Source organism: Leptosomus discolor, chromosome 7 (genome assembly GCF_034619465.1).
Source record: "Leptosomus discolor isolate bLepDis1 chromosome 7, bLepDis1.hap2, whole genome shotgun sequence".
Taxonomy (NCBI): Eukaryota; Metazoa; Chordata; class Aves; order Leptosomiformes; family Leptosomidae; genus Leptosomus; species Leptosomus discolor.
In genome coordinates, this window is record NC_141397.1 from 49,368,348 (window position 1) to 49,393,688 (window position 25,341).

General features: G+C 36.4%; 1 protein-coding gene across 1 annotated transcript in view; it reads right to left on the bottom strand.

The window, feature by feature from the left end:
* Positions 1-25,341, bottom strand: part of SLC9A9 (solute carrier family 9 member A9) — a 209,440-nt gene that overhangs the window by 147,309 nt on the left and 36,790 nt on the right. The window contains exons 5-6 of the mRNA XM_086468065.1: positions 15,374-15,489; positions 5,845-5,950 (exon numbers count right to left, since the gene is read on the bottom strand). Coding sequence (XP_086324191.1) covers positions 5,845-5,950; positions 15,374-15,489 — 222 coding nt within the window. The remainder of the gene's footprint in view (positions 1-5,844; positions 5,951-15,373; positions 15,490-25,341) is intronic.

Genomic DNA, 25,341 nt, shown 5'->3' on the forward strand with positions numbered 1-25,341 from the left:
TTTGCCCTGCCCCTTTTTCCCTCAATACTATGCTCTGGTATCACAAACACGCTGCATAATTATGAGTTCTTCCTTTATATCTTATCCTACTGTAGCGGATAAGCTCTGTTTATGCTGAAGAAGGAAAGACAAAAGCAAGATGAAACGGGCAATCTCCAAACTATTTGTCATAAATTTCAAGCCTTTTAACCTATTAAAAAGCGGTCTACATTCTGTGGACACTTAATTTATCAAGCACACATATTGTGTCATATGCTGTAGTTAGATCATGAAAAATGGACTTGAAATATAACTATTCTTAGAGAAAAATTATATTGCAAGAAGTCTGGAAAATGAAATTTCTTCATCATGGAAAGCTGCTTGGTAAATCTTTGAACCAATCCATAGAAGCTTATTATGTAGAAGGGGGTTGCAGTACCCTTCTGCCAGCATATATTTTTTTTTGGGGGGGGGGGGGGCAAAAAAAAAAAGGAAAAAAAGGAATGTTACCTATCTATTCCAGACCATCTTACCTGGGCAATAGAGGCTCACTGAATTCCTGAAACAATATTGTGTGTGTGAGCATCAGTGGAAATATGCATCTCACCAACAAATACTGTTCTTTTCAGGGGTCATACTATAACAGGATCTGTTACACCTCCAGCTCTTCCCTAGTTCTAAAAATTTAGCTTTTGGTGCTGGTCCTAGACTTTTGCAGAGGAAGACTTACAGCCTGACTGTGTCAAAATCTGGGCCTTCCGTTGCCTAATTTTTTGCTAATAAGCATGAATGAACTTTGTGGAATCTATACAACCAATCAACACTTTACAAAAGAGGCAGCATATCCATTTCAAAACAATACAGTATTTTTTGTTTACTTTCCTCTTTACCTTCTTCTGAACCTCCAAGTTTGTAACCTGTTCCTTTACATACCATTTAAAGTACTTAAAAATGGGAAGCCAAACATCACAAGAAAACTATGCTTGCAGTACTATATTCCTCTCTGCCTAGAAATATCTATAATTCTAAGTCTTGTAGGGCAATTAGCATTTTGACGTGGGAGGTCTTCATACGTCAGCTAGTTTCTGTGTTCTCTGGCTTCACTTCTGTGTGATCCTCAACCATGCTTTTTGTCTCCAGGATTTCCATTTCATTCATGTATCAAACTGTTCTTGACTGCGTTTAACAGAGCTAGTAAATCCATTCCTCGCCACATGTCACACATGTCACAGTGTCACATGTCCTGTGTCCCCTGGCTGTGACACACTTATTTGATTACTTGTGAAACACACCGCCATATGTTGATGTCCCTGCTTCTCATGTGACTTCTACACTGTCACCTCTTCTAGGAAGGAGATGAAAGTCATCAGGCCACTGAGAAACAGTACAGAGGCAGCAGAGAAATGAAGTCACGACTTTTGCATAATAATGATACAAACACTTCTGACATTGGCTACAATGGAAACATCTCTCGTATAATGTTCTCTCAGATAATTTGTTAGCAGGGAACACGTATCAGTATTCATTACTGCTTTCCACATCCTGCACTCACTGAGCACTCAGCATGAGAAAGATTAAATAGCTCTGCTAAATATACTGTCTCAATGCTAATGACCTGTTCAGCTACTTTTCAGTCACATCTCAAGCTATTCAATGCTTTTTCTACAACTTCTTCCACACTTTATTCATTAAATTTCTCTTCAAATGTGCAAAAAATATACCAAGTCCAAACCTACAGCATGTGCACTTGAAATATATGTGGATGTTTTCTTTAACAAGTGGTATATCTTATGAAGACACAACAACGAAAAAGGAATGAAAGTGAAATAAGAGATTAATCTTACTTGCTAAAAAATATCTAGAAATTATTTATTTTCACTCAGATTCTACAGCCTTCAGTCTCCAACTGAAGTTACTGGGATGTTTCTCAATTTTGATCTTTAGAATGTGGTGCACAGCTAGTAGGTGCCTAAGTACACAGATAGTTCATTGTATTTTTCTGTAAAATTATCTACAAACATAAGCAATGGGTCTGAAATCTATGAATGAAATAGATCACCTTGAATGTTACATCCTATGGCAAGAATGCCTATGCATATCTGAAGCTGAAAGAACTGCTGCTTTATGATGTTCAGGGAATCAGATGGCAGAAGGTAAACTTTTCAGCTAAAAGAACAGTTTTATGTGTGCTGGAACATTTGTAAGCTAAATTTTATTGTTAATATTTTTTTTTAAAAAATGAAGACGTTGAAAAGCCAGGAGTTAGAGGACACAAATACTGTCAAAAAAGCTATAATCTGGAATCTTTTATGAAAATATTCACTACATCATTGACCAACCCCCAAGAAAGGAAAAGAAGTCATTTTTGCAGTATATATTATGATACAGTAATACAAGAAACATAATCTTATATTCTTTCATTCTGGAAGGTACAGAATAAACTTGGGTAAACTTCCTGGTGATGAAGTACAATGTATTTGAAGAACAGAGAATGATTTCTTTCTTAAAAATTGTGATAAAAATATGATTGGAATGATCTTTTAATAAAAGATTGACATAATCTGTTGTCTAAATTAAATTCCAAATAGCGAAACAATCTCTGATCATAATAACTATAAGCCTATTTAAACACTCTCAGAAGAGGCTCAAGTATCTTATTTTTTCTACATGTGTTTTATTTGTTTGTTTTAATGTTAGCATATATAAAACACTTCTACAGATAAAGCTTGTGCTGTAAATAGACATAGAAAGCAGACACAGTTGCCAAGTCAATTTCCTGGAAAACAAAGTACGTAGGAAATATTTGTGGCGTAAGTAGTCATGCAGGTTTTTCTTGGTAAAAGCAGACACTTTTAGTCATCTAATAAGCATTGTCTGGTAGGGCTCTGTTATTATTTTTCTTAAATATCTTGAATCCTTGATGTAAAACAGACTCCAAATTTACTAATTTTGGATATTTAAATCCTCATTTTATTCCAAAAGGTTTATTTTCTGTGGGAATTCTTGCAGACTTTTTATTAAAAGGGGACTTTTTTCCTAATAATGAAAAGTTGTAAGCAACCATGCAAGTCACTTACTTGTGTACATCCTTGTTACATCTACAATACCCTTGCTTATAGAGGCCCTTGTGTGTATGAGCTCTCCCAGATGCACAACAGCTTGTCAGCCTTTCTGCAGCGACTACTGTCAATTTGATTCACAGTGATCCCTCCTGCACGGATTATCTTAAAATAGCACAGTATAAACAAAATCTTGCAATTATCACAAACACCAGGTGTTTGGTATGGCACGATGGCCTACAGGAGAGTTGCTAACTTGGCCTGGAGAATTTGTGTGCTTGATCAGTATTTTCTAAGGACGCAGTGTCTGTACATACTGTTGCAGCAACATACAGCTCATGTGATTTACTAAATCCATACAGAAAATGTAGGGGTAGCTGGTCCTTTTTAAACTAGATGATAAACAGCACAGGAAAAATAGAGGTTGGAGGGAGAAGCCAAAGGAAAAGAGATATCAATATAAAGCCTTGTTGGGAGACAGCCATACTACCTTCACCTTGCCAAATTGCCAAAGCCAGCCATAAGGGCCATCCCTTTTTTCTCTTCCTCCCTTTCCTGCAGTGAGTCACTCATGCAGACATTAACTGGTTATTCTGTTAGTTGATGAAAGACACTCTGTATTCTCTTATTCTGTTTTCTGTTTACCATTACACAGTGTACAAAATGATTTATTATTGCTTTTCCAGATTTGTAAACATTATTCTCACACCTTTTTAAATAGTCCCCTATTACTGTAATTATGAACATGTTGTGTTTGCACCATCCTGAAAAGCGGTATGTGTTACAGAGAAAAAACTAGCTGTTCTTTTGCAGTGACAGAAAAATAATATTCTTCATTTAAATTTGGTTTGGTTTGGTAAGGTGTTAATATGCTGAAGCTGACATAATTAACAGTATATCTTTACTTAAAAGGCTACAGGAAGTAACATCATGTTAGATTGCAGAAGCTCTTTATTTGAGTAGAAGCTGATTATTTAAGCCAGAAATTAATAAAATGTGAAACTGATGATGCCATATCTTCTCTTCTGTCTCTACAAATGCCTAAAAAGTATCAGTCACACTGAATATACAGAAAAATACACTAGTTTTCCAGTGACAAGAGATCCTATAGTAAAAAAGACTTGTAATCTCCCATGTACAGCAAGGAAAACATGAGAAGGAGATAGCCAGTATTTCCATCAGGCATCCTCCCTGTGGATTTCTATATCCGTGTGCAGGCTGAGGGTCATAACCTAGACTTAAGTACTGGGAAGAGTAGAAATTACGAACTCATGAATCATGTACTATCTGATAGTACTTTTCTTTCTAGATTTTCTTTGCAGTTGAAGTTGCACCTTTGAAGCGATCCATGTGCTTTGACATCTCAGCGACTGAACTAGAGACACTTAAAATACTCTGGGTCTCCTTGATCTGCTTGTAGCCTGACTGTTCCACAGTCTATAGGAAACTTGCACCAACAGATGAAGAGCATAAATGAGCTATAAAATGTCTAGGCCTTTACTAAAACCCAAATGAGAGCAAGAAAAATCCCAGACTTTTTGTCACCTGCATCCTTTTTTCCAGTCCTAATAGCTGCTTTAATGCTTTTCTGTCTCTTCTCTCTACTGAAGTTTCTATTCTTCACTTAGTTTTCCTTTTGTACATTTTATTATCTGATGTACTAGATGCTCTCCTAAGTGAAACATTCCAACCACAGTCACCGAATGTGACAGCCATGCTGTATCTAATAACAAAATGCTGTGCTCAGACATTTGACATCATTTGAAAATATTACTCTTGCTCTAAAAACACTGTAAGGAGTTTAGTCTATGTGAATGTAATCAGACTGATAATTGGAGAATGATAAATTAAATAGGAATACTATTTTTTTTTTTTTGTATCATGGAACAATTTTGATTGGGTTTTGTTTGCAATTCAACTATTAAAAGTGTCTCCGTGGTGTTTCAGAGAAAACATAAAGCTCATTTATTAATGACAGTGAACTCTGTAAAAGTCTATTTTTCTGAAGGATAGGATAAATCCTAGTTCAAGGAACTGTAATTTAAGGAGAAAGGTGGTGCTGAATTGAGGCTTACTGTGAAGCATCTTCAAGCATCCCAGAAAACTGAATTTGATTTTGCAGAGTTCTGTTACTTTTAAGATTATCTGAGAGAATTATTTGTATTTCTAGCAAAGCTCCAGGAAGCATATAATACATGTAGAGTGGAGTTAACTTGAGATCCTTTTAATCACGCACTTAGCATCAGTGTTTTTAGGACATCACATACTTGTGTGATTTTGGCCCATCATTTGTGATCTGTTTGAGGATTCCTGAGAATAAAGAAGCTATACATAAATTTAAGATAATATTTCAGCTGAAGCTCTGACAGATTCAATAGGCAGAAGTAGATAAACTGAGCTGCTGTGTACCACTTTGTGGTTTTAATCTTGGAAAATAATAAATTGCAAAAAATAAAAAGAACCTGTCTCCAATTTTATAGTTGCCCTATGTCCTAGATGCTCATTCAGCATTATTTTTCAAGATATCTTGTTTAGATGAGAAATCATAACAAATTAAATTTACACATTTTACAGAATATACAGGTTGAAGAAAATGAACTGAAACTGCATTCTGGATGCACAGTTACACTAACAATATTGGAATTCCGGTGTTTTAACAATCCAAGAACAACTCCAGAACTACATCTCTGTAATGAAATCTTTAAATGTTCTATCTATACTTGCACAAACTATATCAACAAGAATTATATCAACAATTGAAGCTTGTAATTATTTCACAAAGTAGAGTGGAGGTGGGTGTACTTACTATGTCAGCACGATAGCCACAGCATCATTTAGGACACTTTCTCCAAACAGCAGCGTGTACAAATCTGTATCCACATGCAGCTCATGGAAAATAGCAAGGACTGTCACTGTATGGAGACAAAGCCAATATTTCATATTCCTCTGACAGTTCAAGAAATAAAGCAATGTTAGAATATGGGTTTTGACAAGTCCTGTCCCGTTCACTGCTTAAGTGGATAACAATAAGTTAAAAGGGATCAACTGAAGTATATAAGACCCTTAAATCCATCAAGTCTATGAGCTTTGGTGCTTCAGCTGAGTTAGAAAGAAACTTTCCCTCTCACACAGAGAATCAGATATAAATGAAAACGTCACAGCATATTTTACTGTGCATAAAGGACTGTGATCTCGTGACCAAGGAGAAATAAAGGTGCTGAAAAGATACTTGTTTTGCCCTGGACTTTGTGTGTGACGAAAGTAGCAGTTTACCTATTTTAAGAAGGGTATAATAATGCTTATCCATCCATGTATGCACGTTCACTGAGGAACATGCTTAATAACCTTATACCCTATCCCACCAACAGCATAACCACTTTCACCTCAAGTGTAGCATATCTGTAGTCATGAAGTCCTCTCATTCACATCAGGATATCTGATACTTGTAACCCATTTTAAGGTTCCTTCGGCATATCATTAATTTAAGTCCTTTCCTTCTCCCTGAGTTATATGCTATATTTGATTTTCAGCTTACTAGTGAAAAATAGTGTGTTGAATTTAAACTGAAGTTGGGCAAATCATTTAGACACACATTCTCAAGGGCATTTAGACACTTGGCTCATATTCAGGTAATTATGTCCTATAGACATCAAAGGCTGCCTTAGTTGTTTTATGCCTCAGTTTCCTTACCTTTAAACTGGGGATCACAATCCTTCCCAAGATCTACCTAGCACTTCATAATCTCCAAATGAAGAAAGCTATCTATGTTCTGTGTTGATATTATTATTCTCTCTTTGCATGGATGAAGCAGAGCTTTCTCTTTTCAAACAGATTTTAACGTAAAGGCCCCCAATTATTTGTATGGTAAAAATTACATGGTAACTCACTGCTTCACTGGTGCTCATTCTAGTACATAATTGCGTAATTGACTCAATCCTCACAGCCCAGGAATCCCAAAGATTAGGAGTGCCTCTGGGATGCAATGTTGACATCTGACATTTCAAAAATGAAAATTATATACTTTTACATTGAGATGACTGCTGGTAATTCACACAAAAACATGAACAGGTGATTATGCCTTGTCTTAATAACATTTCTTGGAACTTTGAAATCATTACTGATAAGATTTTCTAAATTACACTTCAATATCTGTGTAATCCAAAAGTCAGTTTATAAACCCAAAATAGATTCTTCGTTCTCCTGTGAGAATTTATGTCAAAGTGATCTCTGTTGGTGTGTTATCTTTCAAGAATTTTGGGAGTGTTATTCTACAGAAGACAATGTAGGAGATGTGTGTTGCTGAACATTTGCTGATATAGCTATATTTAAATTAGCTAGTTATATTTAACCATCCTGGTAACCTCGCCCATCTACTCCCAGTGCAGTTGCAATTTAAACTAGGAAAAGTGTTCTTTCCCCAGAACAGCTCAAATGTGTAGGAAGAAGTTTTATTGGCAAAAGATGTCTTCTTGGTTCACCAATGTCTATATTCAGGTTTTTGCTTGATTAGCAACACTGCCTTTGTATACTACATCTGGACCCAATTTAGTCTCCCATTCTTTGATGTCACTGGCATAACAACAGACTTGTTTTCTAAAACTATTTGCCACTTCCAGCTTTTGCTCCTTAGCTAATTAGTTTGGGCTCACATTAATAGTCCTTGTGATAACAATAGAAGGAAAAGAAAACAGTAATCAAAGTCTAATGTACTGCTGGTATGTATGTGTGGCAGGCCAAGCCAATTAGACACATGCCTACACATTCCTCTCCTTTGTCTTGCCTCCTACAAAATCAGCTTTCTTTTCTCGCTTTCTCTCCCAATTCTACCCCAAAAATCTGATTTTAAATCTTTTCAAATGATAGCAAAATAATAAAGCATGCAATGCAGTAATGCATCAATTGCCTCTTCTGGAAGAGACTCCCTAGTTCACCCAGTTCTCAAGAAGTATCTTTCATTTCAACTGTTTCACCCATTCCCAATGGAGGTTATTGGGTCTTCTTTACAGTATTGCCTGTCGCTGACTGAAGAATTCTGGTCTCTGTCCCAAGACACAGCAAGCTTCAGCTGTACCACTGATATTTACCTGATCTGGTTTTAAAGAACAGAAGTGACGCTGGTTCCACAAATCCCAAGGGAGACTAATATGCTCTTCAGTTTTCATACAATTTATAAATGCAGTTATTCCTGAATGTCTAACCTAAATCTCCCCTCCTGCTTTTCAAGACTATAATTTCCATTCCTAGCCTAATAAGACACAAATAATTTGTCACGTTTATTTCCCTTTTCTTTCCAGCAACTTTTTTTCTGTTCAAAGACTTGCTTCAGACATCTCCTCCCTAAACTGACTCACATCTTTCAACCTCCTCCTTTCAGTAATGTTTTGGAGCCCTCTAATCACTTCTAATCAGTCCATATCTTTCTTGAAATACAGTGCCCAAAATCAGATCCAAGTACCGTAGTTGACACTTGCTGTCAAGAAATAGAGTGAAAAGATGCTGTAGAACATGTTAATAAATCCTCTTTTCCTTTTTTGCTATGTATTGGTACTGATGACTCATTTGCAGGTTATAAACTTGAAATCCTTTTCAGCAGTGAATGCTCATTTCTTACCTTCTACCTATGAAGTTAATTATTTTTAAGTGTAGCATTTCTCCTTGTTGATTTTAAATCACTGCAAGAATCATATTAAGTTCTAATTGTGTCCTTCAAAGTGTTTGCAGTCTTCTCTCAGAATAGTATTATACATTAAAGTAGCGTTCTCTATTGCATTAGCCAACTCATTAATGAAAATGTTGAATAGTGTCTGCATAAGAACAGAGAACTGCATAATCTTTAGCACATCCACCCCGTTTTAGAGTTCAGTAAAACATTTTCACCTTGTTTTGCCAACCACCATCTAGTCATCTCCTTAAAGTTAAGTTTGCCTTCATTAATTATGAGAATCTATGGATATAGTTCAGAACAGGTGTATTAAAAGTGATGTCATAGTCTGCTATGGAAGAAAGTTAACTTAAATTACTCTCTGGATAGAACAATCCTTTATGAAAGGTCATCATTGTTCAAAGTAGTCACATCATGTTTTGTATGATGGCTTACTTTAAAACTCAAGGGAATTAATTTAAAAATTCAGTATTTACTGTCATATACCACATATGTCTAATCTGTGAGAACTTTCGTAACTAAATAAAGATCATAGATAATACATTGCAGTGGCTATGGCACCCCTGGCTTTCTGGAGAAACAGTAAGTAGGGCTTGGTTTTTGTGTGGTAACTACTGAAAGACTTGTATAATTCATTAAATACATATGTATTAAAAATATACCAAACTACTTTTCATTAAAGTACACAGCATCTCTTCATCTCTTATTTCAATCTAAGCATATAAGGACAAAGAGAGAGATAGATAAAGAACTAGATAGCTAGAAGGACAGGTAACAAACACCTTTTGTGGCAGTAGAAAACTGACATAAATAACATATATCAGAGCTCCTGACTCATATGAACTTCATTAAAAACTTAGATGATGGGAAGCACGAAATAGTGAAGAATGGAAGATTTTCACAGTACTTGTGCCAACAGAAATCTGACTCACTTCTTCCTTGACTTCATGGACTGAGGTAACGTGTTTTAGATGCTAAGCCTAGCATGATTTTGGTTGTACCCAAGTCAGAACAAGTGTCTGTGGAGCCAGTTTGTGAAAGACATCTTTTGACATATGTAGAAAAAAAATGCGCTTGCTATTAATTCCTGTAAAAAAGTATGTATAACTGAAATACCAGCAAACTACAACAATCCTTAAGCTAACTGTATCCAATATTTCTTTGCTGTTATGTTTGAAAAGAATAAGGAATCTTGGAAAATAAATGAGACCATTTATTAGTAAAGTACTAGTACTATTGTATCCCAATCTTCTGACCAGAACTATTAATACTTTTTCATAGCTTGTGGGCTTAAATTCTTTGAGGAGGGCAATAAAAAATGGGAAGAAAATAAGATGAGCGAAATCTCACTTATATTTCCTATCCATTTTTCTCTAAAAATAACAGTTCCAATTTTAATTAGTTTCCTTTCCCTATTAATTGGTCACACCACTCACAGATTATTTCAGTGGTGAATAAGAAGAAAGCATAAAAATATTTTAATTAAAACCACATTTATAAAGTCTTATATAACGGGTGTGTAAAATGTATTACCTTGCTATATTTATAAATTTCTTAATCCTTTGATTTTATGAGAAACAGAAACTGCTTTTTCTGATAAATATCCACCTTCATCAATAACAACAGCAGTGCAACTCACATCTCCGGTTCAGCTGTAACCATAGTAACTTCAAATACAGAACAGCCTTGTGATTATCAATACGACCAAAGGTAAGGGAGTTCATATAGCTCAGAAATAGCTGTGCTTCAGCAGACCTTGTGAAGGTAAATCTGTTTTCTACGCTTGAAATGTCAAAAGTTAAAAAAAAGAAGTGATACAAGACACATGAAATGTCTTTGGATTGGAAGGTCATTGCACAGAATGTGTTAATGACAACAGCTAAGACAAACTACCAAAGTTGTAGTTTTCAGTTATTTTTTGATGGCTAAGGCAGGGGTCAAATCTTTTGATTCACGTGACAGGTTTGTTCTGTCATTCACCTTATTCCATTACAACCACTGGTGCCCTGAAGCAGACTGTTGCTGGGGCTAATTGCTGTGTTTGCCTTTCAGCCACAGAGAACAGATGTCAGAGTATCCTTCTCTGTGAGGTAGTTTCATTTTGCAGGTCTCATGCTCAGGGACCAAGAGCTGGGGACTCCACTCACTAGATCAGCACCTCTTCCACATTCTCTTTGCTGTTCCTGATGAGTGACGTATGTACCAGAACACAGGGAGGAACTGTTTCATCCCCTTTGAAGGGATCACACAAAACAACGTCCAGAGGCAGGTTATATTAGAAATCAAAACACAAAGGAAACCCTTTCAACAGCGAAACAGTGAAATCTGGGCTGGTTTATGCAGGTGAAATAACAGATGATTTCCCCAACTACATGATAAATGATACCTATTGATCAGAATAAAGAAAATTATAAATACTGGTCTGACATTTTAAATCAAAGACTAATGAAGGGAGAATTTGGGAATTCTAAAACTCTATTTCTTAGAAATTAAACCTCTCACCTGAAGCCTTGAAATTAGAAACTTTTTCTGATGAAAATGATAAATTATTAGAAGGAGATATTTCCTGTAAAATGAATGATTCACTTGAAAGTAACCTCGCTTTGTCCGTAAAGCCTCTGCCTTTTCTTTGTAGAGACGTGAGTTTTTTGAGGCATCCCTAAGTATCACAGATATTTGGGGATCACAGTCTACAATGCAAAACACAGTCCCAAGTATATCTAGTCATAAATTAATTTCTTAATCTTAGTTCAAGTGCTAGTTTTATGTATAAGGGAACTGATCGCATATAAAAGCAATTCTTCTGAACTAATTTTATGCAAAAAAATTCTGCATTAAAGATCTTTAAACAACCTTCAAAACGAAAACCTAGAGTGCTATGACATTATTTCCTTCTTCCTAACAATAATAGCAACTTTTAGCTGGCATACATTTGTTTACTGCCCTGGTAGTAAAATTCTTCATTTAACATGTAAACATCTACCAGTCACCTTTACTAGTACAAATACAGAAATCAATCAAAACAACTTCTGTGAAGTCAACAGATCAGTTTTTAACATCTTTTGTGACTTAATTGCTTTCCACAGCCAAGGGAAATTAAATCTCTTTTTGAAATGAGCTTATAATCCTACACAGAGAAGAATTAAATGAAAAATCAGGTAGCAAATCTGACAGGAATTTATTATTTCATCTTAGGACGTTAATTTATTATTTGATCCTACTTCTATAACATTAACAGCTTTTTATGAGAGATTTTTTTCTTTTTTTAAAGCTAGATATCACATATAAAATCATTGGAATGATTATTTTATGCCCTAGTATGTATCAGTCCTCCAGGGGACCATACTTTGGAATTCCAATGAGCTCCTTACAGGGCTTGAGATTATAATTCACTAGCAAATCCTACCACACAATTAAATATTTTCAGCAATGTCTACCATTTCATTAAGCAAAAATTTAATTCAAACTTCTTGAAGTCCTTGAGGGGCTGAAATTTACGGATAAGATTAGTAAAAATATGAAATAGCTTAGAATATTTTGAATAGATCACAGAGAAAGCAAGACTGAACATTAAAAAACCTCTTGGACACGCACAGACACTCTATATAACCAGAAGAGTAATTACAAACAGTATTAATCAATGATAGTTTGTCACACTAAAAGTAGTTTTCTCAACTGCAGTGTTAGCTTTTTAAGCTTATTTAAAAATCTGGGAAAAGTAGTGCTTGTCACTTCATATTCCTTCCAGTGCAGGAGGAGCTTCTCTTTGTTTTCCCTCATGATTGTTCTGGATTAATCAGTCGTGATTTAATACTATTAGAATAAAAATCAGTGCATTTGTCTCATATATTTCTCCTCATAAGTCAACATGTTCATTTGTGAAAATAAATAGTATTCAACTGGAAAATGGGAAAATAAACTAAGACAACTGCAAAACACTATTCATAGCACAATCAAGAAATGTACTTGGATGCTACATGCAACATTTTATTACATAAGCTATTTATTTTCCTAGGTTTTCTTTGTGTTTTCAGTTTCTGTGGTTTTTTTCCTGCTCTGAGGATAGGCTTCAATCATGTGCTCAATCCTATTAAAGTACTTGGGTGATTTTATAAGTGGCAGCATATTGGATGCTTGGATTAATTTGAGAATAATAATTTGATGCAGCTTTTACAGTAATCTTGCAACAACCGGGTTTATGGAAATAAATTGTTTTACCATATTTTTAAGCCATAAGAATGATAAAGCACAAGCTCAAACTCTTTTGTTAAATATTGTGTGTTCGTTTAAAGAATGGAACAAATTTGTAGAACAATGTTGCTCTTTATCATTTCTTTTAATAGCCATGAATTTGAAAGATTTATTCATAAGATTCTTGGAGAAGCTTCTCAAGGGTAGTTAACACTAATGCAGCGTGTTATGTGCATGACAAAATGCTTTCTTGTAACGGCTCAAGTGAAAATTTTGCAAAAATCCAATGTACCCTTGCAGGCTTTGTACTTTGTCTCTTTGTAGATAGCATACAAAAAAATCATTTTTTCACCTTCTCCTTCACTGCTGTCCTACAGATACAAAAGGCAATACTTTACTTTTAACATCAGAGTACTCATAAACATTTTCAGTGTAACAATACCGGGACAAATCTATGAAACCTAGGCTAACTTTGAGGTTAGCCCTGTTTTTATTAGAAGGTTGGGCTAGAAGACCTCCAGACACCGCTTCAAATCTAAATGATCCTGTAATTCTGTGATTCCAAAGATCACTGAGTCTGTATCCCAGTTTGGCTGGGATAGAACCACAGCCCAGCCATGCCAGGCAGGCCATTAGCAGGTTCAAGTCAGCCAGGGCAGCTGACCTGAGTGAGCTACAGGTGTAGCCCATCCCATAATGTCATGGTCATTATAAAGGGGGAAGGTTTACTAAGGAGAGTGAGCTCCTGTGGGGATCCTACTGAGGGTTGCTCTCTGGTTGATTGTGATGACTGGATAGTCATTTGGCTAAGTATAACTCTGTATATCTCTGTTGGTATTGGTGGTGTTTCACTAAACCTGTTTAACATCTACCCATGGGTCTACTTCCCTTTTTCCTGATTCCCCTCCCCTGCTGGTGAGGGGTTGTTGGATGACAGAGCATCTGTTATGCTTTACCCCTGGGTACAGGCTAAATGTATATGGTCTGTTTCCCAGACTTGGCTATTTACTGTAACCTTAGGCTTTAAATCTCATATCTGCAAATTCAAGTCAACCTGTAGGTATCTATCTTAGAGTTGTATTTATCATGAAACACTGCATTCAGATTGTAAACTGATAGCTTATAAATGACATTTAGATGGCCAAATCTGAAAGCTACGTTCCCCATATCTTTAAACTGGGTTAGATCACACATGGGACCAGTACTGTTTAATATCTTCATCCATGACATAGACAGTCAGATCAAATGCACTCCTGGCAGGTTTGCTGATGACACCAAGCTGTGTGGTGATGTTGATGTGCTGGAGGGAAGGGATGCCATCCAGCGGACCTCGACAGGCTTGAGAAGTGGGTCTATGTGAAGCTCAACAAGGCCGACCGCAAGGTCCTGCACATGGGTTGGGGCAATCCCAAGCACAGATACAGGCTGTGGGATGAATAGTTGAAAGCAGCCCTGTCAAGAAGGTCTAAGGAGTGCTGGTGGATGAAAAACTGAACATGAGCCAGCAATGCGCTCTCACAGCCCAGAAAGCCAATTGCATCCTGGGCTGCATCAAGAACAGCGTGGCCACCAGGGCAAGGGAGGTGATTCTCCCTCTCTATTCTGCTCTCATGAGACCCCACCTGCAGCACTGTGTTCAGCACTGCGGCCCCTAACACAAGACAGACATGGACCTGTTGGATTGAGTCGAGAGGAGGCCACAAAAATGATCAGGGGGCTGGAGCACCTCAACTGTGAGGACAGGCTGAGAGAGTTGGGGTTGTTCAGCCTGGAGAAGAGAAGGCTCCAGGGAGACCTTATAGTGGACTTCCAGTACGTAAAGGGGGCTTGCAGGAAAGATGGGGACAATCTTTTTAGCAGGGCCTGCTGTGATAGGACAAGGAACAACGGTTTTAAACTAAAAGAGGGTAGACTTAGACTAGACAGGAGGAATAAATTTTTTACAATGAGGGTGGTGAAATACAGGGACAGGTGGTACACAGAGAGGTGGTAGAAGCCCCATTCCTGGGAACATTCAAGGTCAGGTTGGATGGGGCTCTGAGAAACCTGATCTAGCTGAACATGTCCCTTCTCACTTTAGGGGGTTTGGACTAGATGACTTTTAAGGGTCCCTTCCAACCCAAACTATGCTGACTCTATGAATGCAATGTCTAAATCATGAACTATGAGGCTCCAGCGTTACAGCAGTTCTTATATCAGCAATGAACTGGTAGGTGTCCTGAAGACTGGAAAACAGCACTTTTCCAACCTCCCCATAACTTCATTTGTGAGCTAAACATAGGTAAATGAGTTACAAAAACAAACGCAAGAGATTTCTGGAGCCAGATTGACTTTTGATTATCAGAATACCAGACATTTAAGAGCTATGGCAATAAAAAAAAAATCCAAACAGAGACTTTGAATATTTCTGTGGTACATGTAGTTGTTATGTTCTTATTTACTTTTCTGACTTCTGAAAAAGTAATTTATTTCAAAGAGTTACCTGGATCTGTGGCAGACATCAGGGATCCAAAAAATAAACAGTCAGTAAAGTGGAATTCCCATTCTCTTAACTGGCCAATGTGTACCATGGCCTTCACAAAACCATGCATTATCAACCTGTCAGGGGAAAGATAAAACAGGCATTCAGACAGACTATATAATACTTATGCTTAATTTACAGCATTAAGCAGGTTCTTATTCTCTTCAGCTTCTTTTAAATAAATGTATCATGTGAATACTGAACATAAACTGCTATCATATAAAAATTTTATTTCCTGTTCTACTGTTCAAGTATTGTATCAAAACATCATACACAATTCCAAAGCAAAGACTTTTCTGAATAATTATCTGCTGGTAGCGGAGGACAATGCTTTTAGCTGTTTATTTTCCAAAAGGAAAGATAATGTAAGCTTAAGAAGACATTATTAAGACTAATTTGTCTAATGTTGTAGAACATTTAAACAAAGGCAGTTCTATCAGCTCTGTGGCTTGCACTAATATTTCTAAATTAATTGTTTTATTCTATCAGCTTTTAAATGTTAGCTGTATTCAAAGATCCAGATAAGGTCTCCAAATGAGACAGATATTTAACAACTCACAATGACAGTAAGGCAACAAAGTCATACTTCAAAATGCACTGCTAAATCCCCACTAGTTTCACAGGAAATATTATAATTGGTTTATATAACTAGGTGATGCTATCTGAGATGTGTATTCTAAGAAGGATCTTGAAATATCTTGAAAAAAGGAATTCACTCTTTGTTAGAACCTGTAGTAGACTTAAAATTTTTTGTAGGTTTCCAATCTCATTAATAAAACTCCCATTGCATTCCATACCTTTTCCATGAACGCAACACATAAAATGACAACTATGCTCTTGTAAGTACAGACTACAAAAAAAATAATTTAAACAGAGCTGCATGCATTCACATTTTGCCCTCAGCTATACACCTAAGATGTTTCTGAAGTCACATTAGCACAGAAGATCTGAGTAACAGATAAAGTGCTACTAAACAAACAGCCTCAGAGTTAACTACAAATTGTTTTCTGATACTTTACCAAGCTGCAGATTTTCTGATGTATAGTAACTTTATGTAATTAAGAGGGAAGCAGATAGGTTACCACGGAATTCCCCAATAGTCCTAAGTATTTGTGGAGGTATTTACTCAAGCTCCCTAGATTTTCTTTGGGAAAGTGGTTGCCCTTTGAACTATGAGACCTTTATCTCTGTGTTCTATGTGATACTTCTGTGATAATAAACATCGTGAAGTGGCTGCTATTTTCTGTATATATCTGGATTTTGCATTTATACTACCAAGTGTGCATCATTCAGAATACTGTATCAGCCACTTGAGATAGTGGTCTCTTACTTTCCTAAAATGAAGTAGCAAGTAGCATTCTGTGGAACAAAAAGAATAAGGCACGGATCTATGAAAGGACTTAGATAGGAGACTTCTACTTATACTGAGAATCTGAATCCTGAGAGCTGCTGCCTTGGAGCCCTACTAGACTTAATTTTCATCCATAAAGCCTCTTAACTCTCAACAGGTCTTTTGGGGTGAGGCTTGTCCAGTACTATGTAAGGCACATACTGGTTGTCTAAAGATCCTTTGGGATTCAGAAACTGGTGAATGATCTATCTTGCCGGCGAGGTATGTTTGAGAGATGCTGAGACCTGGCCCTCACAAAACCCAAAGCTAAATGAAAAAAACCGTGGTTCCACTTCGCAGTCTCTTTTCACTCAACTCTGATAGAGTAAGACATATGAGCCTCAGATTCAAAACCTTGCTGCGCATTGTTTACCTTCATTTTTCTTAGATACTAAGAACATGCCAAAGAGACTCTGGGTTCTCAGTGCCTAGAAGCGGCTCCACTTGGCTCCTCACTAGCCATTTTTCATCAAACTAAACAGCTGGAAAGTGCATTAATGTGAAAGTGTGATGTGGTATCAGGCGACTTGGGTCCTCATCCTAGGTGATGGAATTCTGAGCTTGAGCCTATCCTTTGAAGTCTAATTCTTTCCCCCTCTGTCCCTCTAGCTTTGTATAGGTAACTTGAAGCTATAGATTCTGCTAGGTGACCAAGTGTCCCAAACAATGTCTTTTTTTGCATCTAGCAATATATGACTGTTTAAGGAGCTATATACAATCAATACAGAGCAGGGAGCTGATTTAGGGTTGCCCTGCTGCCTTAACTTCTTATTGTCATGAATAATAATGCAATTTCAGAAATCTATTTATGTGATCAGAAACTAGATGATTAGAAACATACTTTATAAGGAAATGCAAATAAATTGATCAGTAATAAACAGTTGCTGAAGACTTCTCAGTTGGACTTAGCGATGGTTTGGTACTGCAAATAACATTTCTGAATAACAGATTTGGTCATGGATTTGGAAAATTAATAAAGTAATACAACAGAAGAATAAAACTCAGATTAGCTTTGCTGCAGGAGAGTTGACATTTTCTATACCCAAGCATATTTTTTTAAAAGAGTGGGGAGGATCCCATCAAGCTAGAGCAAGTATTTTGCCACTTCAACAGGAAAAGAAAAAAACAGTAATGTAATGAAACACTGGAGAATTCAGAATTTTCCAGATTATGCAAATCTGGCATTTACAAAGTGCCTCATCTCTAAAAAATGCTACATACAATGCTGTCATTACACAGTAGAGGAGATACCATATAAATATTTGACTTGCTGAAGCAAGAATAATCTTTTGGTTTAACCATCATAATTTCCAGTAAGAACTGGCACGTAGATCACATCTCAGTACAACAATGCAAAATAAACTTTAGACTGACAAAAAAGTCAACATAAATAACAGACACTGAAGAATCAGAACAAAAACTCTGCAGGGCTTTAATGATTCTGAGCATTGGGTTGTCCTCACATTTTTAAAGATGAACTAACTTAAATCTTGCCTGTGTGAAAAAAGGAGTAAGAATCTCCATATGTAAAAGGTCCGGTTTTTTTACAACCACTGTTCTGCTGCCACTAACGTTTAATTGCCATGCAATGAGGAAAAGACTTTGGTAAGCACATTGGCTGTCTAGCTACTAATGGAAGTTTCCAGTGAATTTAGTTATAAAGCTGCTTTCCAGGAAGGCTGCTCTGGGATTAGGACATTCTTGAACTAGCCGCTGTTTCAACATAGAGGAAAAAACAGAGCCCACTCCTAAGGACTTTACAGAGTAATAATGACACAAGAAACTATCTAAATGCTCAGGAAGAGCTTTAGATGCAGCTCAACAGAAGCCTATTTTTTGCAAGAGTTTCCTTTAGCAACAGCTGGTTTTAAGAAGGGATCTAAAAAGAGATAGTGAAATTGCTTTGGGGGTTTTGGGGAAGCTCTTGTCAGAAAGCTCTAAATAGTGAAACTTCTATCCAGCCTACTGCTAGTAGAGAGATATAATTTGTAGTTTTAAAGTAGAGGTAAGCAGAGCATGCCTGCTGCAGAATAGAATAGGGATGCTGGAGAAAAAATGCAAAGAAAGAAGCTGTCAAGGGACTGGGAGAACGATTTTAACAGAAGTATTGTGACTAGCCACGAAGGGGATCAGACCACATTTGTGAAGGAAAAAGATACTGGAGTCATCAAGACAGGAAAGATAAAAGCCAGGCAACAGTTTTAGCCATTTAGGTGGATGAGAAAGGCTATATAAAACACATCATAAGCACCATACCTGACATCTAAACATGTAACAAAAGGCTGTACTATACTGAAATGCAGATGGTAAAAAAGTAATCCAAGTTACCAGCATTTCTAGGAATGCAAGACAACCTGGTGTCCAAAAGAACTGTTGAGAGGGGCTATATATGCATGAACAAAGAGGGACAAGATGACAATGACGTGCAGGCTACCTTTGCATCAGGTAGCTTTGGTACATGTGAGATGAGACAAATACAAGTTGAAATAAATCCTACAAGTCTCTCATAAAAATATACCTGAATGGTGCAGTCAGGTGAGAAAATTTGTGCTGAGCTTTGCTTCCTAAAAAATCCTGGGCAAATCTTCTGCTTGCAGAAACTGGCATCACAGTACCTATCCCTCTGCATTACAGCAAACTGAAAAAATTACGGCAATAAATACATATTGGCAGGTTGGCTTATAGGGTGTCGCTTCTCTGATAAGTGACTGCATCCTCACGTGCAAGCTAATGGAAAAACCTATCAGTTCTAAAAGAATCTTCTCTTAATTTAAAGCTGTAGAGGACATAATTAGAATCTAACAGAAACTGCTAGGTAAAGATGTACAATACACATACTATATCCTCAATACAGACAGCCCCATCTACCTGATGATTTTATCAGAAGTTCTATTTTCTTCAATTTTGTTATTCATTGAAACATCACTGCTGAATCTCGCTGCTAAGGGTGTTTATCGTGGTAAAGGTTTAAAAAGCATAATTCCAGGTTTAAAATGCTTGTGCAGTTATGCTATGTAGCATGAATGAGACTTGTAATTTAAATCTTTCTTGCCAAATATGTTTTCTAATCTGCAGAGAATTTTTCATCTCATATTCTAACACCCTAAAGAATCTTACTTTATCTAGACATGATTATCTTTTAGCCTGAAGCCAGATAAACATAGCTACAGATTGTAATCATGCAGCCAAAAGATGAAAAAAACCTGAGTTGCATTTCTTTCTTTTCACAAGGAATAGAAATAATAATAAGGCAACAATAGGAAAAGTAGATGATTTTATTCTTGCTTGTATATGAAGTAAAATGGTGGTTGACTGATATCACAACAGTAATAAAAAGTCACTAGTCAGAATTTAAAATGTATGCTGAAAAACATAAATAGTATAGATGAAAATGAAATACTCACTCCTTTATTCTGATCTTTCTTTTTCTACCATGCCAATATATTCCTGTAACTTTTTCTATACAGTAGAATGCCTTACATCAAATGATTTTGCCACAGTAATTCATTATTTAAAAGTGCTCTATGTACTATTACGTTCTTCTTTTTGTCATCTTTTAAATCAGTTTTGTCACTAGAAGGGGTATTATCATGGGTTTTTCTTCTACAAATCATTTGCTAAATAATCAGAGCAAGAGAAAACCACAGTGAAGTGTCTCAGGTATCAATAAACCAATAATAAATTTACCTTAAGCTATTCTGTATAAATCACACAAGAAGAAACCCCTTTTGGCTATAGAAATAACTGGAAGAACAGAAAAGAAACTAGCTTTACAAATCCAAATGCAGACCTAGTTACCTGAGGCACAGTGACTGTTCAACAGCTGAGTATTAGATCTACATGTATAGCTTTAGCATCCATAGATCTGACAAAGAGTTCAAGTGAGCACAGCTGTGCTCCTGGCAGGATGTTAGGTGATGTAAGAGGTGGTTTTGCTTATCATTTCCCAAAGAGCAATGGAAAAGATCTACCATCAGGGTTTTTTTAGTAGTCACAGAGTATCTTCTGTTTGCTTCTTAAATCAGAAGTTTTGATGGGAAGGCTTAATGGAGAGAAACACACTTTACACCTCAGAGATCTGATGTATGTGGGTATGGAAAATATCTATTGAGATACAGAGATTCTTTCCTTTAAAATGGAAAAAATATTTTGCCCAGGTTCAAAATTTCAAGATGCAACTGTAAATCTTGCTAAGTAATGCTAACAATGTAGCAAAAGTAAGTGAGGATTGAAAAAAAAAAGGGTGTAAGATGTGGACCAACACAAGCTGAAAAGTTAGTTGATGTCACCAAACATAGCTGGAAACTGTCAATAAATGGTATTTAATGTTGTTTTTCTAAAAAACCCCACCACCCCCTTTTTTTCAGACTGGCTTTCAAACAGCCTTTACTGTACTATACTTTACATTTTGCATCAAAGACATACAAATCAATTCACCAGAGCTCACAACTACACAATAGCATTTAATGTGTTTTTAGTATTCCTTGAATGAGTATAACACAGCTTCAGGATCCCTGTGTTCCTGAGCTCCATTTAAATCAGAGCCTTTACACATTATATACATAAAAACCTGAACCTCTTTGCAATGAAAAAGCCACACTTGATCTTTGAGTGATGACTAAAACCTCATAATTACTTGGGCAAATGAGCCATGAAACACTGTCGACTGTACTGTGTCCAAATCATAGTGCCTCTGAATATTTTATCGCACTACAAAGATTTAAACATTACATCGAGGTTTACTTTACTCAGTATTACTAATGGAGAGAACCTCCAATAGATACTGAATAATTCACAGTCTTACATGCATATTTTGAGACAGATATCCTCATGACAGTATGTCCTAGGTTACAGTGTAAAATGTGCCCCCCCCCCCCCCCAAAAAAAAAGTATTCTATTACCATCTTCAGGAGCTGTTGAGACCAGGTGGGGCGGTGCTCCCTGCCTCCCCCCTCTGGACTATCTCCTGTCAATGGGCACAACAATGCCTTATCGCCTGACCCATCGATAACTCGCTCCTGGGCTATCTCCTGTTAATGGCCCATCAAGGAACTGCCTCACGACTCCCCATCCCATTGTGAGACGCTCCGCCCGGGGGGAAGGAGCCAAGCAGTCCATGCCAAATAAAAACGGAGATCTCCAACACCCTAGCAGCCTTCTTCCACTGGATTCCCAGAGGAGTTTTTCCCCCACTGGAGTTCCAGAGGACAAGAGCTACCTACCTACCACTGGACCTTCGGAGGAAGACCAGACCCTTTTACAAGATCGCTGCTTCCACAGAACTACATCCATCGCTTCAGGAGGACTGCAGCCAGCATCTTATCGGACTGCTACTGCCACCCTAACAGGGTGGCAGGTTGTATTTCTGACTCTGTCAGTGTAAACCAGTGGGTTGTTTCTTTTTTTCCTGCCTTGTGTTATGTATATATATATTTTAGTAAAGAACTGTTATTCCTATTCCCCATATCTTTGCCTGAAGGCCCCTTAATTTCAAAATTATAATAATTTGGAGGGAAGGGGGTTGCACTTTCCATTTCAAGGGTGGCTCCTACCTTCCTCTGCAGGCACCTGTCTTTCAAACCAAGACACAGTAAAAATAAAATCTAAAAAAATCAGGCATAAGACTTTCCAGATACAATAATGGTAGAATATTTTAGAAATGCCTGAATCACCAGTGTAAAGAAGGTGGATGAATTCTAAGAAAAATAGTAGTAACACTGAGACTTCTATATGAAAACAGAAGGACTGAAAATACCTGGTTTACAGAGGGAAGATAAGATAGTGATGCTATTAACTACAGGAGTTAAAAACATTGTAATTAAATGTCAACAATTCTAAGTTCTCAGATTACACAACTGTTGTTACATACTGAACTAAAACATAAAGTCAGTCAGGGTGTCAGGTAAATCAGATTCACTAATTAATTGGGCAATTCATTCAGTCAGCAATGAATTCAGTTCACCAATGAGTTATTTCAATGATTATCGTCATTATAGCAATCACAACATGTAAGGCTCTTTCTTTACCTACAAGTCATCAATATCCTGAAGAATTTCACCTGGTCAAAACATTCAAGAGTTTTGTAAGTTCGAGAAAACCTGTTGCAGCCAATTATAAAATTGCATTCTGTAAGAGAAGGTTTTTTTCTAGTTCTCAGCTGAGTGGGTGCTTTGTATTCTAAAATGTTAAGACCTCTAATTCCATCTCATTATCAATATAAATGTCTGACTTTATTAAAGACTCTGCTAAATCCATGGTTTTAACAACATCTGATAGCATTAGGTATCACAGATTAGCTACAGACCAAGAACAAAAGTTTGTATCTGTTTTCTTCACTTTTGCAGCTTCAAATGTGCTAATCTTTAATATCATTGAGTATCACCTCATTAATATATTGACAGAGGGATATATGAGGATCATTTTGTCTTTTCTTTTCAACTTCGTGAAGATTCCCTGTATCAAAAAAATATTATATGAGTTTTCTTCAGAACTCCATGTAACAGCAAAATCCTGCTCTCAGAAATAGGTTTCAGGACAGTTGAGAATGTTAGTATAGAAGACCTGTCTACAGAAAGTCTTTGCACCTCACAGACCTGAATGATTAAAAGGAAAGATGTCTGATTCAGCAGAAATTTAGAAGAAAGATATTTTGAGTCAAGAAAGTGAGAACCAATAATGTTTTGAACTCCCTCTCTAAGTATAGAAACACTGCTAGATACTAACCTGCTATCAATCTCTGTGGGAGACAGACTTATGCTTCTGGTTATTATTCATACTGAACTAATTCATGAATAATTCAGCTATTCTCTAAATTTCAGAATGACCCACCCCAAAGATTCTTAAACAGCAATAGTTTTGCCCCACATTTAAAACTACAGTTTAAATATTGATTTTTCATATAAAATATGAAAATACTTTCATTTACTACTTCCATCAAAATACATACACCCCATGATCTTATTTGCAAGGACCTGCTACAGTAGGCTTTCACTGGAGCACCTGATATTCCCTTTACATGAGATTGTGTTACCATTAAAAGATAATTATGATCAGTTTGTGATTTCAGAATAATGTAAATTAGATGAAAGAATAACCTGCTGTAAAATAGGGCATGAAATGAACTATAGAGAAACACGTTTGAACCGATTTTAGCATTTTTATTGGATTAGCTCAATCAAATAGCTATACAAGTCCTCAAGAACAAAGAAAGGAGGAATTCATACCCATATCGTAAGTGGAGATTGTCAGGTCCCCTTGAAATGTAAAATATATTGTTTGATGAAACAGTTGAATGTTTTTAAGACAGACAGTGATCTTCCTAAGGCTTGACAGTTTTCAGATATCTACCTGGGCTTGGTTCAGTCTCCCACAGAAATAAGAGACACTGAAGAATATCAACCCTGAGTTTCACGTTTCTAAATTAGGGTGTGGTTATGTTTTGGGATACAGTTCCATCTTGTGCCAGATTTTTTTCCTTAGTAATTGAAATCCAAAAATTAGACCTCTGAAAGTCTGAGAATCTCTGTAAGTATGTAGACAGGAAAAGAAACCCATCCAACTTTCAACAAACATATTAAGTTTGGTTTTATTTTTTTAAACAGCATCCTTGCTACAGCAAAAAAGGATGGAGGAGAATGACAAGATTTCTTGTGTCCAAGCTAGCTCCTGTTTCTAGGGTATAAGAGTATTAATGCACAATGATGTTCATTGGTCAAGTAAAAACTGAATTATTTTTTTTTCTTGGAAAAAATAATAAAAGATTAACCAAATGACAAGCATACAGATAGGTCTAATGGGACAGGAAAATAGTGTGATAAACTTTCAGAAATAGGAACCTTCTAAGGCAGTAAATAACTTCTCAGGATGAAAGTATTTGTCCTGATATGATTCAGAATGAGTCAGCAGGACATGAGCTTCAAAACACTTATGAATTTGTGGCAAACAGGTTATCTCCTGCTTATATTGCTATTGTTAACTGGTGTGCTGGATAGAAATGTTCTTTTTATACATTAAACACAGCAGTAGAGTCCCACAGAAGCCCATTATTGTACTACTGTACTTTTATTTTAGAACACTCTTATTTAATAGGTTTGTGCCTTCTGATGTTGTAATAATAATAAATAATAATAATAAAAAATTTGACAAGTATCAGTGTCCTACAAAGAAGCTGAGTCTGAAGTTATGAGTCCACATTATTTTGAGTTGTATCTTTCTCAACCTGATTATATTATCATATCATGCAGATTACATTGTTCAGTAAGTACACAAATATTTTAATCAGATCCTTCACACAGGGTTGTAGGTTTTGTTGCATAAAACATAGCTCTTCCTTCATTGTAGTTTTGTTATTTTTATATCAAAACACATCAAGTATGCATCTGTTAAAACAGTTCTTTAATTATGGTTAATTATGATAATGACAATGTTGTGAAGATTTGTCTTTTTTCTCTCTGATGCCAGAAAACGTCTATGGCAAAGATAGCTCAGTTAGTTACTGTAATTGAGGAGCACTGGGAATGGGGGAAGAGTGAATACTGAG